The 22,547-nt window shown below is 36.0% G+C and overlaps 1 protein-coding gene across 2 annotated transcripts in view; it reads left to right on the top strand.

The window, feature by feature from the left end:
* Positions 1-22,547, top strand: part of EXOC6 (exocyst complex component 6) — a 216,956-nt gene that overhangs the window by 76,706 nt on the left and 117,703 nt on the right. The window contains exons 9-13 of one of the 2 annotated variants that reach the window (XM_080823309.1): positions 8,885-8,968; positions 14,094-14,140; positions 14,269-14,389; positions 15,879-15,950; positions 20,787-20,884. In XM_080823309.1, coding sequence (XP_080679435.1) covers positions 8,885-8,968; positions 14,094-14,140; positions 14,269-14,389; positions 15,879-15,950; positions 20,787-20,884 — 422 coding nt within the window. The remainder of the gene's footprint in view (positions 1-8,884; positions 8,969-14,093; positions 14,141-14,268; positions 14,390-15,878; positions 15,951-20,786; positions 20,885-22,547) is intronic. The other variant, XM_080823310.1, reaches the window with a different exon arrangement.

Here is a 22,547-nt window from a genome sequence, read left to right as displayed (position 1 = left end):
AATATGCAGGGAATGATCTCAATCTTTTGGTACCGATTGAGACCTGATTTATGACCCAGGATGTGGTCTATTCTGGAGAATGTTCCATGTGCACTAGAGAAGAATGTATATTCTGTTGCTTTGGGATAGAATGTTCTAAAGATATCTGTGATGTCCATCTGGTCCAGTGTGTCATTTAAGGCCTTTATTTCCTTGTTGATCTTTTGCTTAGATGATCTGTCCATTTCAGTGAGGGGAGTGTTAAAGTCCCCTGCTATTATTATATCACTGTTGATGTTGATGTTGATTTCTTTATTAATTGTTTTATATAGTTGGCTGCTCCCATGTTAGGGGCATAGATATTTAAGATTGTTAGGTCCTCTTGTTGGACAGACCCTTTGAGTATGATATAGTGTCCTTCCTCATCTCTTATTATAGTCTTTGGCTTAAAATCTAATTGATCTGATATAAGGATTGCCACCCCAGCTTTCTTCTGATGTCCATTAGCATGGTACATTGTTTTCCACCCCCCTCACTTTAAATCTGGAGGTGTCTTCGGGTCTAAAATGAGTTTCTTGTAGGCAGCATATTGATGGGTTTTGTTTTTTTATCCATTCTGATACCCTGTGTCTTTTGATTGGGGCATTTAGCCCATTAACTTTCAGGGTAACTATTGAGAGATATGAATTTATTGCCATTGTACTGCCTGTAAGGTGACTGTTACTGTATATTGTCTCTGTTTCTTTCTGATCTACTACTTTTAGGGTCTCTCTTTGCTTAGAGGACCCCTTTCAATATTTCCTGTAGAGCTGGTTTGGTGTTTGCAAATTCTTTCAGCTTTTGTTTGTCCTGGAAGCTCTTTATCTCTCCTTCTATTTTCAATGATAGCCTAGCCAGATATAGTATTCTTGGCTGCATGTTTTTCTCGTTTAGTGCTCTGAATATATCATGCCAGTTCTTTCTGGCCTGCCAGGTCTCTGTGGATAGGTCCGCTGCCAATCTAATGTTTTTACCCTTGTATGTTACAGACTTCTTTTCCCGGGCTGCTTTCAGGATTTTCTCTTTGTCGCTAAGACTTGTAAATTTTACTATCAGGTGATGAGGTGTGGACCTATTTTTATTGATTTTGAGGGGCGTTCTTAGCATCTCCTGGATTTTGATGTTTGTTCCCTTTGCCATATTAGGGAAATTCTCTCCAATAATTGTCTCCAATATACCTTCTGCTCCCCTCTCTCTTTCTTCTTCTTCTGGAATCCCAATTATTCTAATGTTGTGTCGTCTTATGGTGTCGCTTATCTCTCGAATTCTCTCCTCGTGGTCCAGTATTTGTTTGTCTCTCTTTTGCTCAGCTTCTTTATTCTCTGTCATTTGGTCTTCTGTGTCACTAATTCTTTCTTCTGCCTCATTTATCCTGGCAGTGAGAGCTTCCATTTTTGATTGCACCTCATGAATAGCTTTTTTGATTTCAACTTGGTTAGATTTTAGTTCTTTTATTTCTCCAGAAAGGGCTTTTATCTCTCCGGAGAGGGTTTCTCTAATATCTTCTATGCCTTTTTCGAGCCCGGCTAGAACCTTGAGAATTGTCATTCTGAACTCTAGATCTGTCATGTTACCAATGTCTGTATTGATTAGGTCTCCAGCCTTCGGTACGGCCTCTTGTTCTTTTTTTTTGAGGTGAGTTTTTCCGCCTTGTCATTTTGTCCAGATAAGATTTGCTTTCTCCTGCTGTGGAATTCCGCTGTTCTTGGTGACTGAAGTTGGTTTTGGATGAGTTTCTTGTTGATCTTCTGGGGGAGGGGCCTGTTGTAGTGATTCTCAAGTGTCTTTGCCGCAGGCGGAATTGCACCGCCCTTGCCAGGGGCTGGGATAAGTAATCCATTCAGGTTTGCTTTCGGGAGCTTTTGTTCCCTGAGCGCTTTCCGTAGAGTTCCGGAGGACGGGAATGAAGATGGCGGCCTCCCAGTCTCCGGCCCGGAGGAGCCGAGAGCTTGGGGTTCCGCTCCTCAGTGCGCCCTTAGAGAAAAGCGCCCAACCGCCCCGCCTCCCTGGCCTGCGGTCGCGCCGGTAGGAAAGCAGTCAATTGCTGGAACCTGGAGAAAAGCGCCCGGTCGCTTCTGTCTCCATGGCCTCTGGCCGCGCTCCGAGCCCACCCAGCCTGCGACCTGCACAAGGTAACCCCAGGCTGAGAGCTTACTTCCTCGGCTTTGTCGCTGTAGCCGGCTTCCCCGCTCTAATACCTGCGAGCTCTGCGGCACTCAGACATCCCCAGTTCTTCTGTGACCCCGTGGGACCTGGGGTTATGCTGACCCCCCCTGGGTTTCCCCCCGGTTTAGCCTCTGGAGTGATGTCTCCCAGTGGAGCAGACTTTCAAAAGTCCCGATTTTGTGCTCCGTTGCTCCGCCGCTTGCCGGGTGCCGGCCCTCCCTCCGGGGTCTATCTTCCCGTCGCTTTGGATTCACTTCTCCGCAGGTCCTACCTTTCAGAAAGTGATCGATTTTCTGTTTCTAGAATTGTTGCTCTTCTTCTCTTCGATTTCCCGTTGGATTTGTAGGTGTTCACAATGGTTAGATAAGCTGTCTAGCTGATCTCCTGCTACCCGATGTCGTCTCAGCCTGCTACTTCTCCGCCATCTTGACTCCTCCCCTCAAGAAAGCTGCATTTTAAAAGATGTCAGTTTTGACTAATTCAGGCAGGACTTTTTTTCCTTTTTACTGTGTAAGTGAGGTTTTACTATTCTATAAATGTAAATAAACTTTCATTAGCATGAAAACTTCTGGTTGGTATATATGACCAAAAATTCGTAAAAGTAAAATGGCCAAAATTTAGTAAAGCTAATTCCTCCTTGTTATTATAGTTACTTTCCTTTCATTTGTAATTTCATTTAAGCTACTTTTTAGTAGTAACCAGGCACTTCACTGGGTCATCAGTTCTAGTATTTATCTGACACTGTGCCTGCATTTGCTCCTTTATTTTCGCAGTTTGATACATACTCTATATGATATTTGGTATTTTGAGATGAGCTCTGAGTACAAAGCTGTACTATGACATAGGATGTCAGTTGTTGGGACTGGGCGTACTTGCATCAATAAAAGAACATGTGTCTCCCCTTAAAAAAAAAAAGAAAAGAAATCCCTCTGCAGTATAACTTATCCTTTAGAGTTTTACTGGGGGATTAGGCTGAAGCCTGTTTTCTTAGAGACTTCTTTTACCTGAATCTGGCACCCTTGATTGGCTTCCTCTCATTCCCTCTCTTGCTTTCCTCCTTCTTGAACAGTCTCCCTTTTGAGCACTTCCTTATTGTATCATTTGGTATCTGTTTTTAAAAAAGCTACCTAAGATACTATATTAGTTGTCTATTGCAGCACATTTATTATTTCACAAGGTCAGCTATATGGGAATGACTTAGTTGGGTGGTTCTGGCTCAGGGTCTCTTATGAGGTTCCAGTCAAGAGGTCAGTGAGGGCTATTGTCATCTGAAGCTTGACAGGGCCTGGGGGATTTGCTTCTGTTATGACTGTTGGCAGAAGACCTCAGTTCCTTGCCACATGGGCTGTCTACAAAGCTAAGTGACAAACCTCGTGACATGGCAGCTGGCTTCCCTAGAATGAGTGATCTCAGGGATGCTGATATGGAAGCCATAATGTCCTTTATAATCTAATACCAGAAGTGTCATACCTTTACTTCTTTTTTTTTTTTTAAGATTTTATTTGTTTATTTTATTAGAGAGAGCACGAATGGGGAGAGGAGCAGAGGGAGAGAAGCAGACTCCCCAATGAGCACAGAGACCAATCAGGGCTTGATCTCTCAACTCTGAGATTGTGACCTGAGCTGAAACCAAGTCAGGCACTTAACCTAATAAGCCACTCAGGCGCCCTACCTTTACTTCTGCTACATCCTGCTGGTCACATAGATCAACCCTGGTAGAATGTGGGATGGGACAATACAAGATATCTTGGGGGTCATCTTGGGGCTACTGTGCTTAACTTCATAAAAGAAATACTTATTCTTCATTGCTACTACCATCGTGCATTGTCTTGATGTGTAAAAACTTACAAGTTGCCAAATAAAGGAGAAGTCTCCTTTAATGATTAATTAATATACACATTAAGAATGTACACATTAGGAGTATACACATAAGGGTTTCTTTCTTTTCTTGTGCAGGAAAGGATAAACCATGTTAGAAACACTATATTTCAGGGTAGGTAGTAATGACATAGGTGGAAGCAATGACAGTTTTCATTTAAGGTCCTGATCTCTTTTGTTCCCCAGCTGTTGACAATGAACATAGTGCTTTTAAGAGGGTGTATTATGAGAGTACAGAAGTGAGAACATAGGAAAATTTGAATGCAAAACTGTGTCCTCTGTGTTTAAATATAAACAGTGCTTTTGGCTAATCTTAATACTCATCCTTATGATGTGTCATTTTCTGTTAAAAAAAAAAAAACTTTAAACATCCGAAATAATATGATTTAGTGAAGTGGAATCTTTTAAACATAACTGGAGTATTTTCTGGGGCTGCCAAAATTTTGAAGTTACATTGACTAAACCATTCTTTCATATAAGTTGTGATTCAGAAAAACTGTTAAAAGCTGTTTTGCCAAATTGTGTCATAAGTGGAAGTCCAGTTACATGTGTGATATTTTTGACTTCGTATTAAAATAAAATGAAAACTGTCTGCCAGACTGATTAGTTCCAGCATGATCACCATCTCTAACAAAATTCATGTTTTATTCCTGACTTTTATACTTGGTTTTATTATTTCCAAAATTTAACGCTGAAGTTTTATATATGTCCACACATTTACTAAAGGTATATTTTATTGTTTTTATCATACTCCTCTTTTTGTATTCTGTCTGCATGTTACACTGCGTTGTTAAATAAGTTAAGTAATGAGAAACAGCACTTAAGTATGGAGAAGTGATTTGTTATCTTGTTTTTAAGGTACATGAATGGATAAAACAATCACATTGGATATAAATAATCTTAATCTTGATGACTTTCATAATTTTATAATTTATTTCTCAGTTGTTTTCATAATATATTCTGCAATGCATATTAATATATTTATTTGAATTGAAACATGAACTTATACTTTTTCTGAGGGATAGTAAATACAATTGACTTAATAGTTTGATTGTGAGGACTGGCTTTACTAATTAGGTTTTAGGATGGGCATTTATCGGTAAATTATACACACTAAATCTGCAGCTCAGAATCTTTAACTAAAAAGTGTGTTGCTGAGATGCCTGGGTGGCTCATTCAGTTCAGTGTCTGACTTTGGCTCAAATCATGAACTTGGGGTCCTGGGATAAAGCTCCTAGTTGGGTTCTCTGAACAGTGGGGAATCTGCTTGTTCCTCTTCCTCTGCCCCTCTTCCTGCTTGTACCCTTTTTGTGTCTCTCTTAAATAAATAAATAGTCTTAAAAAATAAATAAGTAAATAAAGAAAAATAAAAAGTATGTTGTTAGTTCCCCCCCAAAAATCCCATTCATCATATTAAAATATTCGTTTCCAATAAAACTTTACTTTTGGTTATATTAATTATCTATAATATTAATATTTAGATTGTATTGATCAGTTATGTACTAATTTAATGATATTCAACCTAGAAGGAAAAAACTACCATAATGTTTAATTTATGCCCTTAGAGATAAAATAAAAACAAAAATGTATTACATTAGAAAATATAGTGTTAGGGGCACCTGGGTGGCTCAGTGGCTTAAAGCCTCTGCCTTTAGCTCGGGTCATGATCCCAGGGTCTTGGGATCGAGCCCTGCATTGGGCCCTCTGCTCAGCAGGGAGCCTGCTTCCCTCTCTCTGCCTGCCTCTCTGCCTATCTCTGTCTGTGAAATAAATAAATAAAATCTTAAAAAAAAAAAAAAAGAAAAGAAACTGTAGTGTTAGAAGAATACCTGTCTGGCTCAGTCCATAGAGCATGTGACTCTTATTCTTGAGGTTATGAGTTTGAGCCCTACAATATGGGATAGAGTTTATTTAAAAACATAAATATTGTATTAAAAAATAGCATACTAGATTTGAAAAAAAAAAAAAAACAACAAAACCTGTAAGAGTAGTAGTCTGGAGTATAAGTTAAAAAAGAAAAAAAGAATGCCTGGGTGGCTCAGTTGGTTAAATGTCTGCCTTTGGCTCAGGTCATGATCCCAGGGTTCTGGGGTTGATCCCCACATTGGGCTTCCCCACTCAGCAGGGAATCTGCTTCTCCCTCTCCCCCTGCTTATTTTCTCTCTGTCTCTCTCAAATGAGTAAATCTTTAAAAATTAAAAAAGAAAGAAAAAGAAAAAGGAGTGATACCTGGGTGGCTTAGTTGATTAAGTGTCCAACTCTTGATCTCATCCCAGGTCTTGATCTCAGGCTTGTCAGTTCAAGTCTCACATCAGGCTCCACACTTGGTATGGGGCCTACTTTAAAAAAAACAAAAAAAAGAAAACTATAAACTTTCTGAATGTGAAAGAAAGTGTATTCATATGTTTTTTAAATGTGGGTAACTATTGGATATTTTAAATGAGGATATAATAGTTTTATTTATAATACTTGAAATTATATCCTTTACATCAATTTAAACTCATTGTGAAAAAAATTTAGTTACCAAAATAAAACTGTGTAACATGTTTAGGGACCGCGTGTTTTGTTTTGTTTTTTTAATTCTTTTAATTGTTTGAGTACAAAAATACTGGAAGAATTGCCCTGAGGGTTACCTAAACTTATTTTCTGCATTATAAGTTTATTTTTTATGGCACTAAGAAAAGTCATTTTGTTGATAACTACTTAAATATTAAAGAAAGTTATCAGAAAAAAATTTTTTTCGGTGAAAATAAGAGTTTTGACTTTTCCCCCTTAGATTCTCTTTTGGAGCCTTGAGTAGGTGAATGGGTTCCCAGCCTTTTCTTCTCATTCTGGATGGATTCTCCTTTTAAGCAGAGAGGAAGACAGAAGAAATGGTTATATAGTCATTCATTTACTTGTTTAGTCATTCATTCATTCATTCATTCAAGAAATAATAATTGATTGCCTTCCACGTGCCAAACATTGTGCTAAGTGATAAGAATACAGTAGTGAACTAGTTGGACAGGACCATGTTCTAACATACTTAGAGTGATAAAGATAGATCTCTGTCATCCAATATGGTAACTACTACCTGTATGCAACTTTCTAAATTTTTTTAAAAAGATTTTTTATGGGGCGCCTGGGTGGCTCAGAGGGTTAAGCCTCTGCCTTCAGCTCAGGTCATGATCGAAGGCTCAGGTCATGATCTCAGGGTCCTGAGATCGAGCCCCGAATTGGGCTCTCTGCTCAGCAGGCAGCCTGTTTCCCCCTCTCTCTGCTTGCTGTTCTTGTGATCTACTTGTGATCTCTCTCTGTCAAATAAATAAATAAAATCTTAAAAGATTTTTTATTCATTTGTGAGAGACAGAGAGAGGGGGCAGAGGGAGAAGCCAGCTTCCTTTGGAGCAGGGACTCTGATGCAGAGCTCCATCCAAGGACCCTGGGATCACGACCTGAGCCGAAGGCAGATACTTAACCAACTGAGCCACCCAGGAGCCCCTGCAACTGTTTAAATGTAAATTAACTAAAATAAAAGAAAATTAAAATTCAGGATCTCAATACTTACTATTAGCCACATCTTTCTAGTGGCTATCATATAAGATAATGCAGATACAGAAAATGTTCATTATCACAGATAGTGCTGTTAGACAGCTGTATGATAGACTACTAATTAAGAAGTTACAGCACAGTGTGATAAGTGCAATGATATGGATATGCAGGTTGCTATGGGATAACACAGATGATAAGCCTCAGGCAGTTGAGGAAGGCTTCTAAAAGAAGTAACATCTGTAGTGAGTCCTAGAGGGTGAATAAAAGTCATGCACAGAAAAAGAGAACTGGGAAGCACATTTCAAGAAAATCTTGTATGAAAGCCTGGAAATAAAAAGAAAATGATATGTTGAATATACTGAGATGAAGCAGGAGATAGAGGAAGGTTCCAGATCATGTAGGGTCTTAACATGTTCAGAAGTTTAGGCGTGACAGCTAATTTCTTCATTTAGTTCTCTCAATGACAGCTCTATTTTGAGTTGGTCAGTCAGAAATCTAGTAAACCTTAGTGATAAGTTGGGTAACTATAAAATTGCTTGAATTTACAGTTAGTGTTCATAATTGTCATAATAACAAACAAGGTTACTGTTTTTGAACTATAAAGCCAAAAACTTATTCTTGACATTCAGTATAAATACCATTTCAGTGTTTTTGTTTTGTTTGCACATGTTGAAGAATTTCTTTATTACTTCCATATAAGAGAACCAAGGAGATGTTATAATCTGTTCACAGAAAAAGTCCAATAACAGGAAAAATTATATGGAGTAAAGGAATGTTGAGAGGAATTGCAAATGGAGATAAAACTATTTTTTTAGAGAGGGGAGGAAATCAATTAAAGTCATTAACAGACAAAATACTATTTATTTATCAATTACCTAAACATAGATACAAAATAGGTCAAAGACAATGAAAAGAACTAGAATCTGATAACGTGGAAGGATATGATATAAATGATGCAGTTTCCATTGAAATATGCAAGAACCATTTCAGTGTGTGTATTCCATTTGTTAGAAAATTTAAAATGACTCCTAGAGGTAAAGAAGTTATTTGTTTGGGTGCCTGGGTGGCTTAAGTGTCTGACTCTTGATTTTGTCTCAGGTCATGACTCAGGGTCATGCATCATGCTTCCCACTCAGTGGGGAGTCTGCTGGAGATTCTGTCTCTCCCACTCCCCCTGTTCCTCCCCCAACTCATGCTCTCTCTCTCTCAAATAAATTAATTAATTAAAAAAAAAGAAGTTATCTGTTCTGTAGTGTGTGTGTGTTTCATTACTCTGCTGATGTTACTTTAGGGCGATGAAGAAACATTTGAAAATTATTACCGAAAACAAAGAAAGAAACAAGCAAGACTCGTATTGCAACCACAGTCAAATATGGTAAGTATGTGAAAATTTTGAATTGGTTGTGTTGTCACTTTTTGCCTCTTACCCTGCTTTAATTTCTTCAGAGCATGTATCTCTCACTTTTCATTCAACAACGAATATTTATTGAATACCTACCATTTCCAGTAATTGGTTAAGTGCTAAGGGTGCAGCAGTGAACAAAACAGGTAAGTTCCTTCTCTCAGGAGCTTACATTCTATTAGTTAAGATAGATAGTAAACAAATAGGCAGTGAATAAATAGATAAACAAGTAGATATATAAAGTATCAGGGAGTGTTAATTCATTTCTGACAATGTGGTAGACTATTACTTTGATTAATTGTTCCAGTAAAAAAACAAAGATGCTGGATAAAACATTTTTAAAGTTTTAAAATTATTTTTAAGTGCACCAAGGATTTGGTGGAAACATATAGCCAGGACAAAAATTAAGTGAATATGGAATTGTTCTACATGTTGGTTATGGTGATAATTATCTGACAAGATGTGTTGGTGAAAACTTGTAGAAACAGTGCACGAAAAAGTGAGTTTTATTGTATGTAACTTATACTTCAGTATATCCAACTATAAAACAAAACAGGAAAACCTAAATGAAGGTAGAAATCCAGATAGGTTTGAGACACCTCGGTGGCTCAGTCAGTTAAGCGAGACTTTGTCTTGGGTCATGATCCCAGGGTCCTGGAATCGTGCCCCACATTATGTTCCCTGCTCTGCAGGAAGCCTTCTTCTCCCTCTCCTCCTGCCTGCCACTCGCTCTGCTTGTGCTCTCTCTCTCTGTCAAAATAAATAAATAAAATCTTAAAAAAAAAAAAAAAGAAAAAGAAATCCAGATAAGTTTAATGAGGCACTTATTGTGGCTTTTATCTTGGGGGCATCTGCTGAACTGGAAAGCATGAATTTTGAGGAATACAGAGGCCTAAAGCCTAGAGCCACCCAAGGTAGCTGATAAGAGGTTGTCTCCTTTAGAAAGTAGAGACTCCAAAGAATTAGGGCGTCATTATTAGGATTACCTAGAGATCAAAAACTCCTCAGGGCACCTGGCTGACTCAGCCAGGAGAGCATGCAACTCTTGATCTTAGAGTCATGAGTTTGAGCCCCTGGTTGGATGTAAAGATTACTTAAAATAAGTAAATAAATGGATACAATATTATAAAAAAAAATCTAGCAAAAACTGTCTGTTCTTTCTGCTAAACGTTAAAAGGAAATTGCCTATCTTAAATGTTGGTGCTGAAGGAACAAGGGGAAAAAGATCTCTGAGAATACGTAACAAGCCCTTTCTCACATGTGTTTGCAATGCAAATTCATTCTATTTGGATAGTTAAAAAAACTCAAGTTGAAAATTCAGTTTGAAGTTTTTCCATGCTGGGACGCCTGGGTGGCTCAGTTGGTTGGGCGGCTGCCTTTGGCTCAGGTCATGATCCCAGCATCCTGGGAACGAGTCCCACATCGGGCTCCTTGCTCAGCAGGGAGCCTGCTTCTCCCTCTGCCTCTGCCTGCCACTCTGTCTGCCTGTGCTCACTCTCTCTGACAAATAAATAAATAAATAAAATCTTGAAGTTTTTCCATGCTGTTGTTGCCTAATAGAAGAAAATGCAGATCTCTGAACTTACATGTCATAGTTTCAAGGAAGATTAACAAGTCACAGTAAAAAGTAATTATCAAACAAGTGCGAATCATTAAAAATATGGCAACAGAAATAAATCCCAAGAGACTTTCAGTATTTGAATTATTAGCCATTTAATATAACTCTATTTATTATATTTAAAGAAATAAAAGACAAGCTTGCTGGTATAAATAGGGAACAGGAAACTGTAAGGAGTGACCAAAAGGAAGAAAAATGAAGTAGAATCCCTAAAATTAAAGATATATTAATCAAAATTAAAAATTTTATGAATAGGTTTAGCAATTGGTGAGTTCTCTTAGTTGATCTGAAGAAATTATTTAGAGAGCCTCACAGAGAGACAAGAGGATAAAAACACAGAAGAGAAACAGGGGATATAGAGAGAAAGTCTAACATATCTAATTGGAGTTATAGAAAGAGAGTATAGAATAAGTGGGACAGAGGAGTATTTGAGGGCATAATGGCAGAGAATTTTCCAATATGGATAGGAAATAGAAACTTAAGACAGTTAAGCCCAAGGAATCCCAGATAGGTTAAATAAAAAGAAAAACACTCTGGGAGACCTTACAGTGAAATTGCAGAACACAAAGATAGAAAATAGAAGACCTGAAAAATAGTATCTGCTAACTTGAGCTAATTGACATTTATTGAATATTCCACCCCAAATAGTAGAATACACAGGCCTTTCAGATACACATAGAAGGTTTACTAAGATAGATCATATTCTGAGCTATAAAATAAATCTCAACAAATATAAAAGACTTGAAATAATATAAAGTATGTCTTTTGACTACAAGATAATTAAATTATCCATATGCAAAAAAAGAGTATTGACTTTTATCTCAGAAATTCAAGAAATGGATCATGGACCGAAATGCAAGAGCTAAAATTATGAAACTTTTAGAAAAAACAAAGGTTTTTTGACCTTGGGGTAGGCAGTATTTTCTTAGGTGAGATATATAAAGCATGAACTGTAAGAGAAAGAAATTCAAATTGAACATTGAAATGAAAAACTACTCTTCAGAAGGCATTGTCAACAAAGTGAAAAAACAAGATACACATGGGGAGAAAATATTTGCAAAACTCCTATCTAACAAAGGGCTTGTATTCAGAATATATAAAGAATTTGTTGACTAAATAATTAAAGACAAACTAATGGATAAAAGATCCAAGTAGGTATTTTACTAGATACACAGATGAAAAATAAACACATGAAAAGATTTCAATATCATTTTTCATCAGAAAAATACAAATTAAAGCCACAATGAGATACCACTACATACCTACTAGAATGACTAAAATTAAAGATTGATAATTGCAAGTACTGGTGAGATGTGGAGCAACTGGAACTCTCATACACTTCTCGTGGTATAAAAATTATGCTGCCAATTTGGAAAATTGTTTGGCAGTTTGTTATAATGTTAAGCATACACTTATCACACAATTCAGCAGTCTTGCTCCTAGGTTTTTACCCACAAGAAATGAAAACAATGGAATATTTTAAATGCCAAAGGGAAATAACTTTTAATCTAGGATTCTATATCCAGTGAAACAAAGGCAAAGATAGACATTTTCAGACAAAGAAGAGGAGAGTTGGCCACTGAGGCACCCTTACTAAGGAAGTTCTAAAGAACCTACTTCAGGAAAAAGGAAGGTGATGCCAAATGGAAGATATGAGATGCTAGAAGGAATGAATAACAAATAAAGTATAAATATGTGGGTGAATCTATGTCAACTATAGAAAATAATGTTAATAAAATATTATGGACTTTAAAACAAGATAGAATTAAAATACACAACAAAAGCATAAACACGAGGTGGGAGTTAATGAAATGAAACTATGCTACAATTTTCTGAATTGTCCAGAAGAGTAAAAATATTGATTGATTTTAGAGTTTGATTACCTAAGTATGCATAATATAATTTCTGGAATAACCAGTTAAAGAGTAGAAGCAGAGTATATACTTTCATATCATATAAAAAGATTTAGAATGATAAAAAAAATTCATGTCTTAGAGTTGATAAAAAATGATAATTGAAACCAATAAGCACTTGATAACATTGACTCAAAATGTATAATGCCAGATTGGCACAACTGAAAGGTTAAGTAGAAAATCCATAGTGGATTTTTAAGCATGTCTCAGTATGTAATAAACCAAATAGGTAGAATATCAATAAGAATAAACAACATGCTTAATAATAGACTTGATCTAATGGAACATGTAGAAGCCTGTTTCATCAACTGTAGAAACATCTTCTTTTCAAGCACACATGGGACATTATAAAATGTGACTATATGCGTATTATAAAACAAGTGTCAGGAAATGTCACACATCTGGTGTCATGTAAACTTTCTGTCTGATCATAGTATTTTATTTTATTTTATTTTTTAAAGATTTTTATTTATTTGTTTGACAGAGAGATCACAAGTAGGCAGAGAGGCAGGCGGGGGGAGGGGGGAAGCAGGCTCCCTGCTGAGCAGAGAGCCCGATGCGGGGGCGGGGGGGGGGGCGCGGGGGGGGGGGGCTCAATCCCAGGATCTGGAATCATGACCTGAGCCGAAGGCAGAGGCTTTAACCCACTGAGCCACCCAGGTGCCCCCATCATAGTATTTTAAAGCTAAAAGGTAAAAACACTTGTTTTCCTACAGCCTGAAAAAACCCCAGATGTTTGAAAAAAAATTTTTTTTAAGATTTTATTTATTTATTTGACAGACAGAGATCACAAGTAGGCAGAGAGGCAGGCAGAGAGAGGAGGAAGCAGGCTCCCTGCCAAGCAGAGAGCCGGATGTGGGGCTTGATCCCAGGACCCCGGGTTCTTGACCTGAGCTGAAGGCAGAGGCTTTAACCCATTGAGCCACCCAGGCACCCCAAATGTTTGAAAATTTTGATCGTACTTATGAAATATACAAAATATAACATTTGAACTTAATTAAAATAATGAAATATTTCATGTAACAAACTTCTAAGAATGAAATTCAAATAATCAAATATTTTCCTATATGCCTTTTGTTAAAATTATAATCAGGCAATTATGGATCATTTTTAAGGAGTTTGACTTTTATTATGAATCAGATATAAAGTCATTCGAAGGTTTTTAGCAGAAGATACGATGATCTGATTACTCTTTGAAAAGTATCATTCTGACAGTTGTCTGGAGAATAGACTGTAGGGAGCAAGCCCGAAAGCTGGGGAGACTGGGTAGGAGAATGATGTAACAGCACAAGTGAGAAATTATGATGACTTGAACTAGCTTGCTGAGAAGAGGGTTCTGAAATCATATTTACTTAACTTGTTTATTGTCTGTCTCCTTTTGAATATAAGTTCCATGAGGGTAAGAACTTTTTGGCTTTCACTAGTGTATCTCTGGTGCTTTAAAAAATGTGTGCAATGTGTAGTAGACTCTCTAAATATTTGTTAATAAATGTTGTAGTGACTTGGAACTTACTTTTATGTTACCAGTATTTATTGGTTTAAATCGATTTTTATTTTTCATTTGAAGCATGAAACAGTTGATGGCTATAGAAGATATTTCACTCAAATTGTAGGGTATGTATCTAATATGGAAATGACTATTATTTTTATATTATGTTAAATGTCAGAACTGCTTGTTTTCTATTTGGGCTTTAATTTTTTTTTTTTTTAACACATGTTATGTTGGTAATTGCTGTTTTTAGGTTCTTTGTGGTGGAAGATCACATTTTACATGTGACCCAAGGATTAGTAACCAGGGCATACACTGAAGAACTTTGGAACATGGCCCTCTCAAAGATAATTGCTGTCCTTAGAGCTCATTCAGTAAGTCAGACAAATTATGTTACTAAATTTTTAATTCATTTACTTTAAGAACTTTTGAAATGTATAATGTCAGAAGAAAACCATACCTCCAACATTCTGCATTTTTGGTAACAGCTCAAATTTAGAAGTAGTAATGTTAGGCTTTTATTTGGTAATACTGGGCTGTGATTTTGCAACTGACCGGGGCTTCCCAAAGCACTTTTAGTCCAGCATTATAGAAAATGAAGAATTAAGCTGGTCTCATTAGTCTCAACTGACCTCTTCATTAGATCACTGAAAAGCACCGTGAAGAAAGAGTTTTTAATTATCATCCCAAATTCTTTGTTTTCAAAATAAACTCCACCATTAAAACTCAGTTGAACTTGTTCTTCGATGTTTCTAATTTGTTTGCAGTAATACAATTATACATTTCTTAAAAATACGCAATTGTCAAAATTTGAACTCATTTGAAATAATGAACCTTTATGTATTGAGAGGTTTTTTTATGAATGAAAGTAAAATTACTAAATATTTGCATAATAATACCTTCTGTGGAAGTAGTATGTTAGTGTTTTTTATTTATAGAGACTGTTGAAATTAATAATCGCTTATTATAGACTTTTTCTTAAGACAGTTTTAGTAGTTCATCAGGAAAATCTCCACATACTTAAAATTTTATAATTATTATTTATAATTTTATTATTGAGAATACAGCTTGAAAATATTTTAAATGATTATTAGCTTATGTAATATTTAGATTTCTATTTATAGGATTATAGATTCTTTATACAGTGAACTGTAACTTTTTCTAACATATTAGTAAGGAACAAAATATTATTATTATGGTTTACATTCAGACCAGCTCTGAATACGTAAAATTATAGTATGCTTCCTATTAATTATATGACATCAAATACAAAGTCATAAGGTATTAAATGCAACATATCACACAAAATTTTATTAAACGCTGTTAAGGGGACAGAATGAGTTTCATTACCCCTTTGAAGCTAATTAGTTTCTTTTGGTGAATTATTAAGAAAATACTTCAGTTGTCATTCTTATATTGGAAAAAGTAATATGTTATATCTCTTTTATAAGAGAGTAAAAATAATAATAGAAAAATAATAGAAAAGTAAAAATATGTGGTCTATATATAAACCATTTTTCAGTTTAAATATAAGTAGTTTAAATATAACTAGTTCCTTAAAATCTGGACACTTTTAGAAATATAAGCATCATTGCTTTGACCAGAGGTTGGTGCATGCAAATTTTAGGAAAATTTCTTTTCATATAATATAGATACTTCAGGTGCATTATGTTATGGTCTTTCTCTAAGAATTTTTACTGAATAGATGAAACCAGCCATGGATCTAACTAATAACCAAGATTTTAAATTTATTGGAAGTCTGGCATACTAAAGGAATTATTTTCAGGTTTTATTTGTTTTTAACCAAATGACTGGTTTATATTTGTTTCTTTGTATTTCCATCCCTTTACCTCTCTCCCCCAGTCTTATTGTACTGATCCTGATCTTGTGCTGGAGCTGAAGAATCTCATTGTAATATTTGCAGATACTTTGCAGGTGGGTGATAATCTAACATTCATTTAATCTCTATTTTGACCACTTAAAGGTATACAAAATACAGAACATGCTTATTTATTTTTATTATGGATTAATGGTAATAAATTAGTAGTAACCAAATATTTGCTTATGTATTGGTATTCCCTGCTACCCAAGACTTTTCATTTTCCCCAGCTTCCTGATTATGAAGTTTGGACAGAGTTCAGGAAATATTACCATCTTTTAAAATATTGGTCATTTGGGGGTGCCTGGGTGGCTCAGTAGGTTAAAGCCTCTGCCTTCGGCTTAGGTTGTGATCCCGGGGTCCTGGGATCAAGCCCCGCATCGGGCTCTCTGCTTGGCGGGAGCCTGCTTCTCTTCCTCTCTCTCTGCCTGCCTCTCTGCCTACTTGTGATCTCTGTCTGTCAAATAAATAAATAAAATCTTTAAATTAAAAAAATAAATAAATGAAATATTGGTCATTTGGGGCACCTGGGTGGCTCAGTCGTTAAGTGTCTGCCTTCAGCTCAGGTCATGATCCCAGGGTCCTGGGATCGAGCCCCACTCTGGGCTCCTTGCTCAGTGAGAAGCCTGCTTCTCCCTCTCCTACTCCCCCTGCTTGTGTTCCCTCTCTTGCTGTGTCTCTATCAAATAAATAAATAAATAAATAAAATCTTTAAAAAATAAATAAAATATTGGTCATTCAGTTAGAATAAAGTTTTTGTCTGGATAAATTGTTTTTGTAGTAAAAAAAAAAGTTCACAGTATAGTGGAAAGAACTTTGAACTAGAAACGAGAAAATGCAAGTTCTGCCTTAGCGTGGGCTCTGGGAGTCACACAAGACCCTGAGTTTGTACCTCTTCTATTGACTAATTGTATATTTATAGGTTTCCTAAGCTTTAGCTCCTCATGAAAATGGTTTTGTTCCTAGTTTTTGGGATTGTTTAAGTGTAATAACAAATATGAAAACACACAGTTTGAAAGCTGTATCCACTCATTTCCTTCCTAATTTCAGGTGTACTATGACTGAGCAAATCACTTTACTTCTTTGTGTCTTGCTTTTTTTCTTTTTAAAAATAAGGTTAAAATTGAATAAATTTTAAGCTTGTCCCTTTTTCTTGATAATGGATGGTCAAGAATTGTTGCATTTTGTTTTCATGTTTAAACTTTTGGGATTTTTATGGTTGGAAGAACATTTTGTGAAATATAGGTTAACATTTTCCAAAGTGTGATAATAGATGTTACTTTAAAAAGAGTTCTGTGTTCTAAAACATCTGGGAAATAAGTGAAGTAAAACAGATTTCTCTACTAAAAGTCTTTCTCAGAGCAAATTTATACCATATGATTCCAAAAGGAAGGAGTTTATGCAGCATTTTCCTGATATATTTGATCCTTGGGTCTTTTTTCCCCCCCATGTGACATCTTACAGATCTAGAGCTTCATATAATATACTTTGGGAAATGCTAATTGAAACTACTTGCTTCATCACAAGATTCTTTTCATCCTAGAATAATAGTTGCCTACTTTATTCTTAAACCTAAAAAATTCCTCATACTCCTTCAGTAAATTATTTTATTGTCTCATATCTTTATTAATTTCTCTGCCTTATACTGTAATACTGGGATAATGTGGATTTTTTGTTTTCATAAATTTTGTGACAAATATATCTGTAATACTGATTTCTAGGCAAAAAAAAACCTTTTGGTAAGTTTTATTGGAGACTACCCTAATTTTTTTAGGCCTATCTCTAAATAACGTGAGGGGGTGTTTTGCTATCCTTAATGACTCAAAGCATTACTACTCAAAGCATGGTAGGGATACCAGTGGTCTGGAAAGGGTTACTAGTCCAGAAACTGTTATGGATCCAGAGCAAAAAGGAGCTTCTGTCAGAATGTAAATCCACTACATCACTAAGTACAAAGTTTAGATCAACTGGCATTTATTTTGTAGCAAGATTTCCTCAGTATAAGTTAGCTGCATTGATTTATATTCTGGTACAAGCTCCCATTTGTAAACCATAATGAACTGTTCTGAACTGGCACTTTGAGTACGACTGAAGGTAGAATACGTGCTGTGGTTCCAAGGATCTCTAGAGAATTGGAGAAGAGTAATAGACAATATTCAGGTAATAGAGGCATTAGAAAGTAATAGTAATGGATGTATAAGTCCTTGTAAGTGTACCTTTCTAATCTTTACTTCTTTGAAATAAGATTGAGGAAAACAAACGAGTCCTTATTACTTATTCAGCAGTCCTGCAGTATTTTCATTCCACTGAAAATTGACAGGCTGAATATTAGGTGGGTTTTATTATACATAGTTAATAAATGCTGACTTTTCAAGTTACACTTTTTTGTTGTTGTTATTGGTTTTCTTTGTAAGACAGAGAGGTGGGGAGGGGCAGAGGGAGAGAGAATCTCCAGCAGGCTCCACGCCTAGCACGGAGCCTGATGACCCTGAGATCATGACCTGAGCCAAAATTAAGAGTTGGGACGCTTAAATGACTGAGCCACCCAGGCACCCCTCAAGTTATACCTTTTAATTAAAGAATTGGGGAGGGTCTTTCATAAAAATTAAAGAATACTGCATGATAATTAGTATTTAAAATTGGCACTTTGCCACCCTAAGGAAAATTTTCTTTTCATATTTCATTTTGTTACTTAAAGCTGACTAAATAACATTAAAAAGTAACACTAGCATATTTTTTGCCTTTTTTTTGCCTATTTATTGCCTGTTCAGTAAATCAGAAGTAAACGTTTATGATTTCATTCACTAACATTTTTTGAGTACCCACCATGTACTAGTAGCTAGATGATGTGTAAAACGATGGAGATATAAAAACCAGTAAGACAGTGAGATATAAAAATCCTTCAAAAAATTTACAGTTTAGTTGTAAACAAGATGTATAAGACATATTAGTATAGCATTATATTAAAAAGCTTTGACCTCGCAGAAGATAGAATGTCTAACTGATTCCAGGAGTTGGGAAAGTCTGTAGAAAGTTAAAAGGTGAGTTGGATTTTAAAAGATAAATTCAGCAGGTACATATCAAGAAAGGGGCATGAATGGCAGAGAAAATAAAACAGCATGTATAAACTATAGATACAGGGTTAGTGTGATGAGCATGAGATTGGTCAAGTAGTTTGTGATAGAAACTATAGTAGATGTGTGTGAGCAAAGAAGGGCAAATAGTGGTAATGAAACTGATCCAAATTATGGCAAGAATTGTGGGACTTTAGTTTGATCCAAATTATGGCAAGAATTGTGGGACTTTAATAAATCTTTGGTAATTTTTAACCAGAGGAATGGCATGATCATATTTATACTTTAAATGATAATTTAGAGAGTCTTGGCAATAGATTGAGTTGAAAGAAACAGATGGTTGGAACTTCAGTTGAGGCAAGAGTTGTGAATGACCGAAATAGAGTAGTGGCCCTGGGAATACTTCTGGAAAAAAATAAGTCATAGAGAGCAACGATAGATTTGAGATTTGTGAAGGAGGTAAAATCAAAAGAATTTGGTGAATGATTAGGTATGTTTGTGTGTGGGGTTTAGATGTTTTTCAGGTTTCTTTCCCGATAGATTGGATTGATGGTAGAACTATTAACACAGATAGGAAATAAGAAAATAGGAAAGGAAGATAGGAAATAAGAAAAGCATTTTGTTTAGTTGGAAAGGGAAGAGATAAATTAACTTTAGCATGCTTGTAGCAAACTGATTGGAGATGTCTCACAGGTATTGGAATTAAATATTTGGAACTTCCAGAGGCATAACTAGAGATGTAGATTCAGAATAATCAGAGAAAATATGTTTGAAGTCAGTAGACGTCAGGTTATGCTAGAGACCTAGAAGAAAAATCCAAGGGTGGAGATAGAAGAAAAAGGGCAACTGGAAGGATGACAAGAGGAGAACAAAGAGAGAGAGTAGTGTTATAGAATTCAAAGCAGATGAGTTTCAAGAGAGGTAATGTAGAATGAGACATCATTGCCTTCTATATTTAGGAGGTAATCTGTGACATTGTTGAGAGCAATTTTAAAGGAATAGGAGTCGCAGTTAGATTGTAGTAGGTTTGTCTATGAAGAGAGTAACAAAAGGAGGCATCTGGCAGGGCACAGCAGATTGAGGAAGGGCTTTTTTGTTTTTTTATTACTTTTCTTGGTTTAAGGATGGTAGGTAATTAGCATATTTATTTAGCAAAGAGAAAGGAACTAGTGGAAGTTAAAGATAATAGTGAATAGATAGTCCATGGAGCAGTTCCTGCAGGAGTAGGATCAAAAATAAGGAAGGGGGAAACCTTGAAGGGAAAGAAGGGAAAACTCTGATACAGCAGAAATCTTTGGTCCTGAAAATGGGTAAAATTTCAGTGACTTTCGAGTTGGGAAGGAATAAAGTTTGGGAGAGTGTATGTTCGATGAAAAGGTGTATTTTTCCCCTATACAGTGAAGTCGATCTTAAACCGAAGGTGCAAAAGGAAGCCAGCCTGTTTCAGACAAAATATATTCCCTTGTTTTCTTTTATCCTTTTTAGGGATCACTTTCCAAGATACCATTATGTAGATCACTAAACCTGAACTTTTCCTCAGGCTTGACTTCTAATACTTTTTAAGATTAACAGTATAATCCAGACTGAAAAGAAAGAAGAAATAGAAAAATTATTCCAGCTTCATAAAACTCTTTCTAGATTCTTTTTTACCCTAATGCAACCTAGTAGAAAGTAAAAAAGATTCCTTCTTTTTGTGCTGGTAGAATGACATACAATATGATACAGTGATCACTTTCAAACAATTCTTCAGTATTCCCAACACTTCTTTACTGAGTATATGTATTTATTTGACTTGTTTATCACTTTGTTGTGTTTTAGGGTTATGGTTTTCCAGTGAACCGACTTTTTGACCTTTTATTTGAAATAAGAGATCAATACAATGAAACACTTCTTAAGAAATGGGCTGGAGTTTTCAGGTTAGTCAAAAGCCATGGAACTTTAAAAGGGAAAAAGTTTGTTAAATGCTAAAATGGTTGATTTTACATTTAGCAATAAAAAATGCTTATTGGTGGGGCACCTGGGTGGCTCAGTGGGTTAAAGCCTCTGCCTTCGGCTCGGGTCATGATCCCAGGGTCCTGGGATCGAGCCCCGCATCGGGCTCTCTGCTCTGCAGGGAGCCTGCTTCCCTTCCTCTCTCTCTGCCTGACTCTCTGCCTGCTTGTGATCTCTGTCTGTCAAATAAATAAATAAAATCTTTAAAAAAAAAAAAATGCTTATTGGGGCGCCCGGTGACTCGGTCCTTCAGTTTCTGCCTTTGGCTTGTGTTGTGATCCCAGGGTCCTGGAATGGAGCACCGGGCTCCTTGCTCAGTAGGAAGCCTGCTTCTCCCTCTCCCACTCTGTTGCTTGTGTTCCCTCTCTGGCTGTCTCTCTCTCTGTCAAATAAATAAATAAATCTTTTTAAAAAATGTTACAAATTTTCATTGTGGTAAAATATACATAACAAATTTTGTCATTTTAACCTTTTTAAAATGTACAGTTTCATGACGTTAAGTTCATTTATATTGTTGCAGCCATCCCTACTATCCTTCAGAACTTTTTCATCTTCCCAAACTGAAACTGTACCAATTAACCATTAACTCCCTCATCCCTTCTTTTAGCCTCTGGCAGTCACCATTCTACTTGGTCTCTATGAATTTGGCTACTCTAGGTACTTCATGTAAGTGGATTCCTACAGTGATTATTTCATTCAGCATAATGTTTCCAAGGTCCACCCATGTTGTAGCATGTATCAGTATCTCATTCTTTTTCAAAGCTGAATAATATTCTGTTGTATGGATAGGACCACATTTTATTTATCCATTTATCCATCTATGGACAGTTGGGTCATTTGCACCTTTTTTGCTGTCATGAGTAATGCTGCTGGGAACACCGATGTACAGATACATATTCGAGTTCCTGTTTTCAGTTTTAGGGTATATACTCAGAAATAGAATTGCTGGACTATATGGCACATATGTTTAATAAATTGAGGAAGAGGAATCAACATACTGTTTCTTCCAGAGTGGCTGAACCATTTATAATAAATTTTTAATTATACTACTTTTAGTTCTAATCTCTGTAGTTTTTTTTTTTTTTTCCTCCAGTAAATGATTGGATGTAAGGCTGTAAGTATTCAAAGGTATTTAATATTAGAAACAGAGATCTATACCTTTTAAATTTTGTTTGGAGAAAGTGCTATTTTTATAAACAACATTAGATTAAAAATCTTTAAAGCATCTAATTAGGAAAATTACTTTTGCTCTAATCACTTGCCTGCAGGGAATGGACAAAGTATTTTAAGATCTATATAATTTTGTATTGCCATGAGAAGAGAAACTTTGTTCCCTAATTCTAAAATCTTTTTTCTCCTCCCTCCTCCTTCCCTCCCTTTCTTCCTTTCTTTGTTCTTTCTTTCAAAATGTAAATCTTGAGCTCTTACATCTAGGTTGCCCAAATATGATAGAAGTGATGAGGCAATAATACTTGATGAGATTAAAACAGAAAATATGTGAAAGGATTTAACATCAGCTTGGCATTTGCCTCATCAGTTTTCAAAACTATAGAGGGTTGACCTTCTGAATACTGTGATAGAAATCTT

Source organism: Martes martes (genome assembly GCF_963455335.1).
Source record: "Martes martes genome assembly, chromosome: 14".
Lineage (NCBI taxonomy): Eukaryota > Metazoa > Chordata > Mammalia > Carnivora > Mustelidae > Martes > Martes martes.
This window is presented reverse-complemented; position numbering and strand designations above follow the sequence as displayed.